Source organism: Plecotus auritus (assembly GCF_963455305.1).
Source record: "Plecotus auritus genome assembly, chromosome: 3".
NCBI lineage: Eukaryota > Metazoa > Chordata > Mammalia > Chiroptera > Vespertilionidae > Plecotus > Plecotus auritus.
Window position 1 is genome coordinate 123867615 of NC_137772.1, and position 15143 is coordinate 123882757.

Genomic DNA, 15143 nt, shown 5'->3' on the forward strand with positions numbered 1-15143 from the left:
CTCCATCCATGCTTTTGTTCCGGCCCTCCGGTCCAGTTTAAGAACCCATTGTGGCCCTCGAGTCAAAAAGTTTGCCCACCCCTGCTCTAGCGAGTAAGTGATGGAAAAAGAAATTCATTTAAAAGTACAAAATGGCATAACATTATTTTTACTTAGTCTGCTGTATTATTTTATTTAGTAAGTACAAAAGTATTTTGAGAGTTTTTCTTGTAAGCTCTGTCACCCCAAATAATTTTTCTCCTGTAGCCTTAAATCCCTGGAATACAATCTCTTTCCCATGGGATTCAGGAAACAGACCTTGACTGCCCAGCACAGCCCAAACCCTGAGGGGCCTTGGTCTGCTGGCAGGAAGGGAGAATCAGATGGATAAAGGAACAATGACAGCAATGTGACAATCACTATGAAACTGTGTATGGAAGCAGAGAGGTGCTCTGAAGCAGGCGTTCCTCTCAGGAGAAATGGCCCTGCTGGGGCATTAAGGAGGTGATGGCAAACTTTAGTATTCCAGGAAGCTCGGGAGAGGGAGAGGTCAGTTCAGGAGGAGGCCAGTGAAGTGGGCAGGACTTCGGTGGAGAACGTGGAGAGGGGGCAGCAGGGGTACGTCTGGGAGGGCAGCAGCAGTCCCACTACACTGTGCTAAAATGTTTGAATTCTACTTGTCTTAAAAATGATAGAAAGCCACTGAAGGATCTTTCTTTATCTTAGTGTCGTTATTGTTTTTTAATCCTCACCCGAGGATTTTTTTTCCATTGATTTATAGAGAGAGGAAGTGGTGGGGTGGGGAGAGAGAAAGAGGGAGAAAAATATCGATGTGAGAGAGATACATGGATTGGTTGCCTCCCACACATGCCCCTACTGGGGCTGGGTAACCTGCAACAGAGGCACATGCCCTTGACCTGGAATTGAACCTACCGCCCTTCGGTCTGTGGGCCAACACTCTAACCACTGAGCAAAACTGGCCAGGCTATTATAGTGTTTTGATTTTTATATTTTGCATGTGAAAAAAATTTCAAGCAACATAGAAAGGAATCCGGTGAACAGTAATTTCCCCTCCCTCCCTAGACCCCCTAGCTAGGGACAATCACTGTTCTTGTCATAGGTAGACATGCATCTGGTTACTGATGGATTTTAATCATCGAAGTGACAGAGGATGGATATATGGGCAAGCAGAGAGGTAAAGGGTCTAGTGAGGAGGTTTTTGCAACAAACTAAGTCACTACATGAATGCGGAGGAGAGAACAGAATTAGGAAAAACTTCCAAATTCTAATCAACTGGACCTGGTGACTCACTGGACATCAAGTATGAAGAAGAGGGAGGGGTGGAGTCAGCGATGGCGTCCAGCTTTCTGGACAGTTTACTCTGTGGATTGTGGCATCAATAACTGAGCTAAAGTTGGTGGTTGAGCCTGCTGTCTCCCATCTCTATTTCTGTCTTTTATTGATAGTATACTTCAAGTTTTAATTCAAATGACTCCACATTCCAGCCTCCCTAGTAGCTCCTTGTGGCCCCGTGATTCTGCTGGCATCAATGGGATGTGAAGAAGTGGCATGGCAACATCTAAGTCATGTTCCACAAGGAAGCTGCTTGCCCTCTGCTTGCTCTCCTTCTCTTTCCCTCAGGCTGAAACGTACTCCTGCCCACATCAGCCTCAACCACACAAGCAGGGACAAAGGCTTTGGGAACAGTGGAGCAGTGACACATGGCCATCCTGGGCCTATTACATAAAAGAAAAATATCCCTCTATCTTATTTATTCGATATATAAACTCCCTGTATCAAGGACCACTTTGTTATAGCAATTTAGCTCGTACCTGAACTAACTGATATATAGAAGTAGAGATTTTTTTGTTTTACTCTGAGGTGGGGAGTGTGGGGTGGGTGGAGGTAAAACTGTTTGACCATGAAGAGTTGTATTGCCTGTGGAATACCAAGAGGTGACCTTAAGAGAGACCAGGGCCAGAGATGTGAATTTGGGAGGGAGCAGCTAAAGCAGTAGTTAAAGCCATAGCAGTAGATGAGATAGACAGAGATCATGTAAATGAGAGGAAAAATAGTGAAGAATAGCATCTAGGACAGACATTTGAAGGAGAGACACACTTATTTCATTTTTATGTTATAGTCATTTGCTAACATGCCTGTTTTCCCAACTGATTATAAACTGTTTGGATTCATAGATTATAGCTTTCTCATACCTAAATAAAACATCTGGAATACTTTATTTAACCAGAATAGGCATTCAAAATTCTCTTAAGAATGGTGCTCTTAAAATATTTTACATTTTAGCAATAGATATACTTTCAATTGTCCTGTTCATGACTACAGACATAGGCCATCCGAGTCTGTTATTAGGTGCTGGGATTTAGAGGAAAGAGCAGGTGGGCCAGGTAGGACTGTGGCAAACTTGAGAGAGTTTGTGTCCAGGTGAAGGGGCAGCTGCCATTCAGTCAAAAGAACAACAACATAATAAAAAATGGGCAAAAGCCACTTCACAAAAGAAGACATCCAAATAACTAGTTAGCATAAGAAGTGCCCAACATCACCAGTAATCAGGGAAATGCAAATTAAAACCATAATGAGATATCCCTCACACCTAGGAGAGTGTCTAAAACAACAACAACAAAATTACTGACAATAGTGAATGTTGGCAAGATTATGGAGAAACTGGAACTCTCAAACATTGTTGGGGACAGTGCAAAATGGTACAACCACTTTGAGAACCATTTGGGTGTGTCTCCTAATGTTAAACTCACATCTGTCCTATGACCAGGTCATTTCTCATGTAGGAATTTACCTGAGAGAAATGAAACCACATCTGTCCCCCAAAAAACTTGTGCAAGGATATTCATAACAGCAAAAAGAGTGGAAAGAACCCAACTGTCCATCAGCAGATAAATTAATTCTGGTATATTTGTGCAAACAGAACACGACTCAAAATACAAAGGAACAGAATACTGATACGCTCAGCAACGTGGGTGAATCTCTTATGCGGTACAAAAGCATCTGGACACAAAGACTCTACACTGTCCAACCCCATTTATATGAAACCCAAGAACAGGCAAAGCTAATCTATGGTGCTAGAAGTAAAAAAGTGGTCCCTTTAGAGGGATGGAGGAGGCAGAATTGCCTGGAAAAAGGCACGAGGGAACTTCCTGGAGTGATGTAAATGTCCAATATCTTGTTTGGGTGGTGATTACATGAATGTATTCATAGTCAAAGATCATCAATTTATTTAAACCACAAAATAGTCTTTTATATTATTTATCCACGTATTTCTTGTAGCTCTAAGTCTGTATCATTTTGAAAGGGTGTTTTCTTTGTATATGGAGTTCTAGGTTGATATTTCCCCCCTCTTACAGCACTTTAAAAACATCATTCCACTGCCTCTGCTCTGTTTCCAATAGCACCAACTGTCACTCACATCCTTGTTCCTGGTATGTAATGTGTTTTTATTTAATATTTTATCTTTAGTTTTGCTTTTCAGCAGTTAACTATGATGTGCTCAGATGTGATTTGTCTAGTTGTATTTATCCTGTTTGGGGTTCACTGAGTTTCTTGGTTCTGCAGGTTGTTCTTTTAAAGCCAAATTTGCAACGTTTTGGTTATCATTTGTTTTTCACATATTTTTTCTCCCCAATCTCTCTATTCTCCTTCTGTCAACCCAGTTATGCATCTATTGGACTGCTAATGTAGTCCTACAGGTCACTGACACTGTTCGTTTTGTAAAATAACTTTTTTCCCCTCTGTTCTTTTGATTAGATGTCTGTTGGTGGCCTTCAGTTCACTGACCCTTTCTTCTGCAATCTCCAATCTTCTGTAAAGCCCATCCAGTGGGTTTTCATTTTAGAGATTCCACTTTTGTTAAAAATTCTCTAACATTTCCATGAGATTCTTTTTTATAGATTTAACTTCTCAGCTTACTTATTATGTTCCTCTTTTTCTCAAAGTGGTTGAATATCTATATATATAAAAACCCTAATATGCAAATAGACTGAACAGCGGAACAACTGAACAACTGAACAACCAGTCCCTATGACATGCGCTGACCACCAGGGGGCACGTGCGGAACATAGCAGGTGTTGGCAGCAGGCGGCAGAGTGCGGAATATGGCGGGCATTGGCTGTGGTTGGATGGTGGAGCAGGTGAATGGGGGTGCCAGACCAAGGGGGGGCACCAGTTGCTGTCATCGGGGAGAGCCTCTGGTGGTTACTGAAAATTCTTTGCTCCTATGTGCCCAGTCCTGCTGGGTGCTTGCACCTGTTGCCAGCACTGGAGCCACCGCTTGCACCTGCTGCCGGTACCTGGCGCTGGCCCCGATCGCCCCTGAGGGCTTTTCCACCTCCCCCTGCTCCTGAGGGGCAATCAGGGCAGCAGCTGCCGCTTGAACCTGCTCATGGAGCCGGCCCCACTCACACCCGCTGCTGGCACCAGCCCCAATTGCTCTGTGCCATCAGCAGGTATGAACAGGGCTGGTGCCATCATCACGTGGGAGCAGTGGCGGCGGGAGCAGGGCTGCCAGCAGACAGGGGATCAGGGGCTGCAGTGGGAGGGGCCAGGTGGGGGCAGTGGGAGGGGCTGGGCGGGGGCATGGAGGATGGGCCGAGACCTGCCCCTGTGCCCACCACAGCCTCGTGGCCCACAGTTCCTTTCAAGGTGCACGAATTCATGCAATGGGCCCCTAGTGTTCATAATAGTTTTTAAAATTTCTTATCTGCTAGTTGCAACATCTGGGTTATTTCAATACCTGTTCCAATTGACTTCTTTTTTGCTTCATTATGGGTCCTGCTTCTCTGTATGTCTAATTTTTAAAAATTATATGTTCAACACTGTGGATGATACATCGTAGGAAGTTTGTATTGTGGTGTCTTTCTTTAACAGTATTGAATTTGCTGACAGACAGGTAAATCATTAGACTCCTTTGGTTTGGTCAGGTGTGGTTTTCTTCTTTGTTAGGGTCTTTCAACTTCAGTTTTCTTTAGTCTTAGAGAGACTCTTATTCCAGGTCATGATCTTTACTCCTTATGCCTGACCTTTCTCAGGTCTTGACTGTTTGCTCAAAGTGCTCAGGGAGATGTCTCCCCCACCCCCACCCCTGCTGGGCTGGAATCCCACCTCCTGGCACCCCATGACTTCTGGTACCTCCATTCAGCTCCCAGTCCTGCAGCAGCTGACCTCTGCCAGGCCTCTCTGTGAAGGTGTGGCCCACCCTTCGTCTAAGAACAAAGATAACCCCTTCTACCCTCTGGCAAATTCCTGGGGGCCTGCTCAGCTCAGTTTACTCTTCAGTGGTTGATCCCACAATTACTTTAATCACCTTGAACACTGGTATCTGCTTCTGCAGATCAGTGAGATAGTGGTTATTTCCTAGAGCACCTCTCTGTGCTGTGGTCTGGTAAGAGCCCCAGGCAGAGAGCTGGAGCTAATGTGGGACTCTTGTGGGCATACTCTGAGGTCAGAGACTGTGTTGCATCCCTCTGTTACTCCTGGCACAGTAATGGGTATGTCTCCCGAGTTCAATCAAGTGTATAAAATGAAGAAGTAAATGTTCCACATTCAATGTGATTAGCCCTGGGCTGATCAAGATACAAAGAAAAACAGAGGGTGATTCATGTGTATGAGACACTCACAAGGGAAGGTGATTGCATTTGCATAATTTGTGTGATTGTCATTGAAAATACACACTTTGCAAGATGCTCTTCAGCAATTTTCATGTTAGATGTATACAGTATGTCATGTCTTTTCCTTGCTTTTTATTATCTTCCTGAGACACCAACTGAGATCTTACAGTAGGAAGGCAGCACGTGGTCATGGTGTAGTGAGATAAGGACGCAGCTCTGTTATTCCTCATAGTTATATGATGTGGGGTTCTCTTTTATTCTCTATAAACATGATTTATTCATCATTAAAATGGTGGTTGTATTATTTAGCTTACCTTTCTCCTAGGGTTGTTGTCAGGATCAAATGAAATAATATGTGAAAGGGCCTTGTAAACTGTATACCACTGTAAATATTAGATTTATGAAGTCACCATTTTATGGAGGCAGCTGATGTGGAATTTCAAGAAGCTGTTTGTTCTCAGGGTAAGACAGTGGCAGCCCTTGGTAGCCTAAGTTATTCTAGTCAGTCAGTTCATGGTATTAAGGATAAAACCCACAGATTTAAAAATATCAATGTTAACATACATTAGAAAGCAGAATTATCTTTACTCATAAAGGAATAAATATTTTAGAGAATCACAGAATAGATACCTCCATATAAAATAACTAAAATGTGCTATGTGTATAGATGTCAATGAATTTTATAAATATAAAAAAATGTGTTGCTGCCAATTGGAATGAATCATTGTCTCAAAGAGAGTAGCAGTTTTGTAGTCTTGTAGCTGATAACGTATTTCCCATGGCAACCAAACTCAGTCTCTGGTACATTTAAGGGAGTTTGCAGTTTTGATGTTACTATGCATGGGTAAGCACCTGTTTGGGATAGAAACTAAAATGACTTCAGAAAATCACATTTATTGAAATAAATCTAATCATGGCAGTTGACATCACTTGGTGTGAACATTTTCCAGCTCAGAACAAATATCTTTTCCCTACAGGAGAGGCGGGCAATTCCCAGACCTGGTTGTGCTGAGTGGTCAATGCTTCAGAGAAAGCGGTATGATTGAAGCTATGTCATCACACTCAAATTTCTGACAGCAGACTAACTCTACTAGATCACACCTTCTTTAAGATAACACTCACTGCCTCCTTGCAACAGAGGCTAGGACAGAGATGGTATGTATGGCCCTCCCCACACCTCCACTAATGTTGTTACACAATGAGAAGACTCAACTCTGCTGATCAGAGAATTTTGCATTCTACAGATTTTGATATGTTGTGTTTTTATTTTCACTCAAAGTCAACATATTTTCTACTTTGCCTTGGGGTCTCCTCTTTGATTCAAGTATTCTTTAAAAGTATGTTCCAGGTATTTTCATAGTATTGATTTATAGTCTAATTCTGTTATAGTCCTAAACATTTTGTATTATTTCAATTCTTTTGTGTTATCTAAGGTTTGTTTTATGGTTCAAAATATGGTCTATGTTGCTCAATGTTCTGTGTGCATTTGAAAAGGATGCTGTTGTTGTTGGATGGGCTGCTCTTAATGCCAGTTAGGTCAATTTGGTTGATACTACTGTTCAGGTCTTTTATACCCCTCATGACTTTCTGCCTGATTGTTCTATCGATACTGAGAGAGGAATGCTGAAATTCCAGCCATAACTGTGTGTTTGTCTATTTCTCATTTTAGTTCTATCAGTTTTTGCTTCATGTGATTTGAAGCTCTTTTGTTAGGTACATAGATATTTAGTATTGTTATGTAATAGCCATCTTCATCCCTACTAATATTACAGGTCTGAAGCTTACTTTGTGTGACATTAACATAGACAGTCGATTTTTCTTTTTATTGGTGTTAGCATAGTACATCTTTCTACCTATCCTTTTACTTTAAAGTTATCTGTCTTTATAATTGAAGGGTTTAACTAATGTGCTTAGAAGAGATATTTTTGTAAATAAGAAAATGTCCATTATGTTTGTGATCCCAAGATTAACTATTTTTTTCTGGGGTAACTTCTTAAAGTTTGCATTTTGACTCAGCTTTTTAAAGCAATGAGAGGAAGGAAGATGGAAGAATCTAATTTGAGGTAAAGGAATTGGCACCATATTAAGCACCCTCTAGTCTGCCTAATACTCTGCTAGATCCTTTGCTCTCATCGCTGAGTGTGACAGGATTATTTTCCCAACTTACTGACAGGCAATTCTGGCCCCAGATCACAGGCTGCTAGTGGTCCCCCATTTTCATTCTCCCCTTCTTCCACAGTAATAATATTATACCTGGGCAAGGTATTAGAGCACATTTACCAATCTCTTTTTTAATGAAACTTGCCTTGTGACTTAGTTCTGGCCAATGAGATCTAAGCTGAAGTGTAGTTCCTGGAAACTTTCCCCCAAAGAGAGCACTCTCTGTTTCTTTGCTCATTCCTTCCTCCACCCTACTACCTGCAGTGCCAGTACGATGACTATAGCACCACTGCTATGCCGGACCATGAGGACAAGGGCCACAGTCTTGCGCAGTAGAACAGTGAGCGGTAAGCATCCTGGGCCCCTGTGCCCTCTGTGGAGCAGAACTATACCTGCCCCTGGGTATTCCTCCTGACTTCTATAGAAGAGAGAAATAAAAATCTACCTTGATTAAGCTTCCATTCTTTGGAAAATTTGTTTTTTTTGTCCCTGAACCTAACCCTAATGAATTAGTCTGGGACCAATGAACATCATAAGTGTTATATAATCACAATCTACTCCTTGTTTGGACAGATCCATACCAGCATCTGCTATGGTTTTGTGACAAAGTCATACAGAATTGGAAGAAAGGCTATTTTATTTTATCTGATTTTTTCAATTTACTAAATTAAAAATTACAAAAATAATTTGGTGGTGGGACTGAGATGCCATGGAAAACTTACATACTCTGTGTAGAAGATTTAGACTTGGGTTAAGATTGGACTCTGTCCCATACCAGTTGTATGCTCTTAGGGAAGTTACTTAATCTGTCTGGGCCTCAATTTTCTATAAAATAAAGATACCAACACCTACTTCATTGAGTTGTTAGAATGAATAAATAAAATATATGTGACAGAGCTTGGTAAGTACTAAGCACTATGTAAATATCAGGGGTTATAATTATAAAATTGCAAGAAAAGTTATATGTATAACCCAGAAAGGTAAAGTCATCACACATACAAACTCACAGTGGTGTTTGTATGTATGTGTGGGTTGCTAGTTACAAATGAGAATACACTGAAAAATCCATTCTAGTTAGTAACTTAGAAACATAAAAAACAACAATTTGTGGCATATTGTCACAAACATAGATTCCTATCATATCATCACATCAAAGCTGTCAGAATCCTTTAATATCTCTTATTTTATATTATAAAACATCCCATTTTTTTTCTTTATTTCGATAGGTTGACTCTAGTCAAAATGTAGATTTAACCATTTAAGTTTCTGTACAATACCCAAGAAACTCTGCCAGAATGATTGCTTTGTTCAAAATTGCTTTCTGTTTCAAAACTATTATTACTAAGTGCTATTAAAGTGTTAAACAGGGATAAGAAAGAAAAGTCCATCTTCAGTCTGAAGCTGGCAAAAAGATAGAAACCCAATGGACCTGGCTTGGGTTGGGAATAGCCAGAGCACAGGTGATAACAAGTTCTAGAGAGGAAGAGGGCTAAGAGAGGGTGATGGAAGCCATGTGTGGAAGCAGATGACAGCCTTGGGGACTGGGGCCAGTGGTAGGTAAATAAGACCAGGAGGGCAGCTGAAGGGACTGAGAACTTCAAAGATGAGAGGAACTTTCACACCAAATTCAGGCAGTCGCAGCTGTGAGCAGCCCGGAGGAAGGAATGGGCAGGAGGTGTGTAGTGGAATTAGTGCTGGTCCAACTCAAGTCTGCATGTATGTCTCCACAGCACTTGTGTCTGGTTGGGAGAACATCAGGGCCAACTAGGAGTGTCAGCCAGAGGCTCCATCTGAACTACCTATGCACTGCATGTTTCTCTGTCTGGTGGAATTCATCTAATATATATTTTTAAGGCTCAGATTTTCTAATAGGGCAGTTTTGTTGGAGAGAGGATCATTTACATCCACCTGATGGCAGTAAACAACGTGAAGCCTAAGGTCTCGAAAGGAAATCTGCTTCTAGAAAGAACATCTTATAAATCTATTTCAGCATTTACACCTATAAGAGCAACCCTTCACTTATTCAATATTTGACTTCCAAATCTAGAGAATGACTATGCAAAAATCAAGGCTCAGATTTTAAAAATTACATTTTTGGGGAAATTCTAAAATATGATAAAAAAAATCAAATTTTAAACCTCTTACTACATTTCTGCTCCTCCTTCCCTGGATGTGGTGCTAGATTCTGGCTTCCTTTCACCCCTCAACCACTTAGCTTGGGGAAGCTTCTTCCAAGGACGGACCCAGTGAAGGCCAACTCCAAAGACAGGGCAAGAGCCATCATCCCTGGAGGGTGACTTGAGGATAAAGCTTTCAGGAGGATAACCAGAGATCCCTTTCTCCACAGAGGATACAGTGTAACACCACTGACAACAATTTTCAGCCACTCCACAAGGGACTCTACTCTTGGACCGCAAAAATATCATCCCAAAGTACACGCTGGTACATATTTGGATATTATCTGTCTCTTGTCAGGTGTGTGTGTGTGTGTGTGTGTGTGTGTGTGTGTGTGTGTGAGAGAGAGAGAGAGAGAGAGAGAGAGAGAGAGAGAGAGAGAGCACTAGAGATTTAATTTCCTCTTTATATGGCAACCCTAGATTCAATGAGATTAAATACACCATAATCTTTTACCTTTATTGACAGAATAAATATAAAAAAGGACACTTCACATACAGATGAGTTTAGAACAAACATCAAATCCTATCAAAATGATTGGTCCACACTTTTGAGACTATATTGCAGGAAAATAATACAAGAGGAAAAAAGTAATTTGCATTACATTAGTTCTTGCATAATAGCAAAAAGTGATAAAACCCCAAATACTCAAAGGGGAAGTGTAGCTGTGGGGGCTCTGACCAGAGTATGTCAGACGTTAAAGTCCCACTCGCCATATGCATGTGTGTAGGCAATTACACAGCAGTAGTGCGATGTTAAAGGCCCCTTTGCCCTATGCATGTGTGAGGGCAATGACTCAGCAGTAGCACTATATGTATTGCCAAGCACACCCTTATATAACCTGCTTATGTTAATATAGCACAGACATCACTAATTGGCACGAGGGCTCTTTTGTTTGAGTATTTAAGGTGCCCCTGACCAGCCAGCTGTTGGCTGCTTTGTTCATAATAAAGCATGTCCTACCTACCTATTGCCACCCAATTTCCGGTGTCCAAAGGGGTCAAGTCCCTGGCTGAGGAACTTGGACCCGACAGTAGCTTATTCTAGTTTACAAGTATGATAGAATGTTTTATAACTATTAAATGTCAAGCACAAAAAGTTTTTTTCATACCATGAAAAGATGAATGAAGAAACACATAGTTTTTCTTTCTGTAGGTGTGCAAAACGAGTAATGCCTAAAAATGATCGTGGCACCCATTGGTCCAGGGCACATTTACTGGGGTAGCAGGTTTCAGTATGTGCTCAATAATTGTACTCCTCTCCTTCCTACATGCATCTACCCAAATTTTAGTCATCCTACAAGGCCCATCTCAGATAGCTGATCCTCCACAGCCTTCGGTTGTAAGCTTGAGGACATGAGTTGAGTCTTAGTCACACTAATGGTACATAGCACTGGGCCACAGCTGGCCCACATGGTGCCTTGTGCACATAGAAAAAAAGCACTTCTACATGTGGGTGGCGGCAGCCCCATGACAGCTGGGGCACAATGGGCTGCAGTGGGACTGCCTTTCAGCCCCCTTTCAGAGAAATGCCCTATTGCAGGCTACAACCTACTTTTTGCAGCTTCCTCCCCTCTTCCAAGTCTGAATTTACAACCTTTAGAAATTCCTCATTTCTATTTAGAGATAGGCTTGCCCATCTCTCTTTGTCTACCATCATCTGTAAGTCAGGTTTGTAAGCTTAATACTGTTTTCCTCTCGAGGGAATACCTTGCAGGTCAAGACACTAGAATTTATGAACTTCAGTTAACGTTGAGCCTATATTCCCCTGGCTTTCTACTCTCACAAATGCAGTCTCTACAGTGGCTCAGGCACTTGCTGCCTAAGTGTCTTCTGGGGCTGAATGCTGGGCTGAGTGGCCCAGGCCACAGGCTGCCAAGGCCATCCACCCTACCCCTACCCATGGCTTTTTCATTTGGCAGGCGATTTCTGCTTCTATTCTTAGCACTAATACAGAAATGAAATAAGACAAATACAAAAAAACTCAATGTAATCCTTGTGTGGTTCTTGCTGCATTCAGAAGCTTCTGGAAAAGACAGAGGGAAGCTGCATTGGATTTGGCCCACCACACCCAGCTGGGTCAGGGTGCACAACCCCAGATCCAAAGCTTGGCCACAGGGGTGCAGACATCTCTCTGAGGAGGGATTCACCCTAGAGTGAAAGATATCCCCCTCTGTTTTTGAGTGGAAGGTACTATTAGCCTAATAGTTATGAGTCACCTTTACAGGCTGGAGGAAACGGTGCTAGATGGCTGGGCCTTCTCTATCCCTCTGCTCCTGGAGGGGACCACCCTGCATGTATGGGCTGTCCCAGGACTACACCGGGTGGAGGACAAGTGCTCACTGGAAAGAGAAGAATAGGGGAATAGACTATATCTATCTCACTTTTGCTGACTGCTTCTTGGGGGAAAAGAATAGCAGGTTCTCAAGAGAGAAACAGGATCAAGAAAGGGAAGATGGCAAATACTTGGTCTGATCTTTGGCTTCAAGTGAAAGCCCCAGGGTCTGGGGACCATCCTGTCAGTTGTGAGGTCTTTCATGCTTCAGACTGAACAACTCCGTCCTATCAGCAGACCAGAAGTTTCAACATGAACCTCAGCATTTAATCCACCCACATTTGTGTTGTTGACCTAGTGCTCTATCAGAGAGTATTTAGTGGCAGGGCAGGCAGCCACGGAACACTTGTATCTTTCAGAGCGCCTAGTGTAGCCCACCACAGCTGGGCTGCTGCTCTTGGCGCTCTGCCTGCCCAGGGGGCCTACACGGAGGGTCGCTTGTCACAGCACAAACAGATGGATGGATGGGCTGCTATCTGCAAGGAGCAGAGTCAAGGCCTGACTAGCTCCACTGTGAACTGTTACGAAGCTGTCTTTATAACCAGAGACGCAAAAAGTATGGCTCCCTGCAAGGCTGCAACAGCCCACTGTCGTGCTGGTAAGACACTTCATTTGCAGCTTTGCTTTGGCTTATTACATGAGGCATAATTGCTTTTGTTACACATTCACAGGTATCAGGAAAAGACATTCTGCCCACTCCTCATTTTCAATGCCCTACTTACCAACTTCATCCCTGATGTTTGCAAGTTCGATTGACAGCTCTTTTTCTTTCACAAGGGCACTTTCATTCTGAAAAAACAAAATGGACACTGAGAGTCCCCTAGTTTTATGCTAGATAAGCACTTACACATGTTTAATTAATGAATCATATTAAGCAAATATTTATAAACCTAAACCTTAAGGAGAAAATTTTCTCATTATGAAAGCATATAAAAATATACAAAGCCAAGTCTTATTCATTTGGATCACATTCAAAGTACAAAGCTTGCAATATAATATTAATAATATCCATGGCTGTGCTTTTCTCCATATTGCTCTTGTATAGATCACCCTTCAATACTTTTTGCATCTCTATGTCTTTCACATTAATCTACTGCCATATATTATTATACATTGTTAATTATCACTATTATGAGACTTTTGACTATGAAAATGTGCATGTCGTATTTCTCTGAGGGGCAAATGCTTATTTTACTAACTGCCTTCTTAAACTTGCCCTTTCATCCAAAGATGCATGATCAGCTCCCTAATGAATAATGAGCACAACATATAACATAAAACATTTCTCTTTGTAATAGACCAACAATAAAACATAAAGCTCCAGAGTTGTTGTTGTTGTTGTTGTGTGTGTGTGTGTGTGTGTGTTGAATTCTGTATCAATAGAAGGAATAAGAAGAAATCTCTCACGTGAAGTATCATTTAGTATAAAGTACATCATTTCTAACTAAATAACTGCTAAGCTGGTTGCAAATCAATACATTCTATGACACAAAAGAGAAGTAGTTGAAGCAATGCTGAACATATAATTTCATTATTGAGTCACCATAAACATTCACCTTTCTTACGATTTTACTACTACTACAATAACTAAGAAAGATGTGCCATATAAATTCTCTTCAAGTGAGAGATCCCAAAATATAAAGTCTCTGTCATTCTGAAAAATGTACTCCACTCCCAAAGCAAAGATTTATAAAGAGGAGATATTGGCTAAAATGTGTACCAAATATCTAGCATCAATATCACCAGGGCCTTGTGAAAGCTCTTTCTTTATTAAACTCCTTTGACTCTGGTTTTAGCACCTCTGAAGAACCTGTGTCAGATTTGAACAGACAGTTTTCATAATCTTGTTTCTATGTCTGCTGCGTTTAGACCTCAGTAACACCTGTGTCACTTTGGATTTATGGGAAAGGTTTCAGTTTATCCAAAAGGCATTTGCTAGGCAAAGCCATAATTTCATAATATTAAAATAAAACCCTATTTGCAGAATAAACTGAGAGCTGTTTTGGGCCCAAGTATCAACAATCATTAATTAGCTCATGGTTCTCTTAGGAACAATGTAGCAATGATATGTCCTTTGAGAGACAGTGGACCCCATCCCATTCATGAAGCTCTCGCCTCCCATCCCAGCCCAGAGCATCCTTGCCTCCCTGAATCTGAAGGCTAGAAATCCCACCTGCGGCTGTGTATTTTCCTAATCACTAAACCTTGCTGCCTTTATGCCAAGACCATGGTATAGGGTTGTCATGATGGTTTATAAATTAATATACGTGAAGTAGTTAGAATGGTCTCTACAGAGGTTATTTGTTATTATAACTTAGCAAGCTCTCTACGGGGGTTATTATTATAACTCCTCTGTTTTCCTTTTACCTTATTTGTAACTACATAGCATCCTTTAGATAATAGGCGCTTTTCATATTAATAATCAAAATGTGTTTAACATTTTTATGCCAATCTCATACTGTTTTTTTAATTTTTTTACAGCACCTTCCTGGCTGCGCCCTGATTCTACTCCAAGTTCAAAGACAGAACAGAACAGGGAATGTATTTTAATCAGACTGATCACAGTGATTAAATGCTTGTTTTATACAATATGGCCAGCTGATATTCAACTTGTTACTACTAGTTGAGAAAATCTGGTATTCTGGAGAGGGTAAATTTCAATATTTACTCTACAATAATCATAATCTAATAATAAAAAAAACAACTTGTTTCTACTATCCAGAATAATTTTGAACACTAATATTCTTAGTTCCTAAGCAGAGCCAGAGGTTCAAAATACTGTACTTTTCAGACCAGAAATAGCATCACTCAAATATTCACTCTCAGAGTGCAGAGAGGTGTGGGCACCGAGAGGCAGTC

At 41.3% G+C, this 15143-nt stretch overlaps 1 protein-coding gene across 8 annotated transcripts in view; it reads right to left on the reverse strand.

Annotated features, from left to right (window-relative positions):
• The window catches only part of MTUS2 (microtubule associated scaffold protein 2), a 611667-nt gene that overhangs the window by 37979 nt on the left and 558545 nt on the right, over positions 1-15143 (reverse strand). For all 8 annotated transcript variants that reach the window (XM_080658484.1, XM_080658486.1, XM_080658485.1 and 5 more), the window contains one exon: positions 13007-13073. In XM_080658484.1, coding sequence (XP_080514610.1) covers positions 13007-13073 — 67 coding nt within the window. The remainder of the gene's footprint in view (positions 1-13006; positions 13074-15143) is intronic.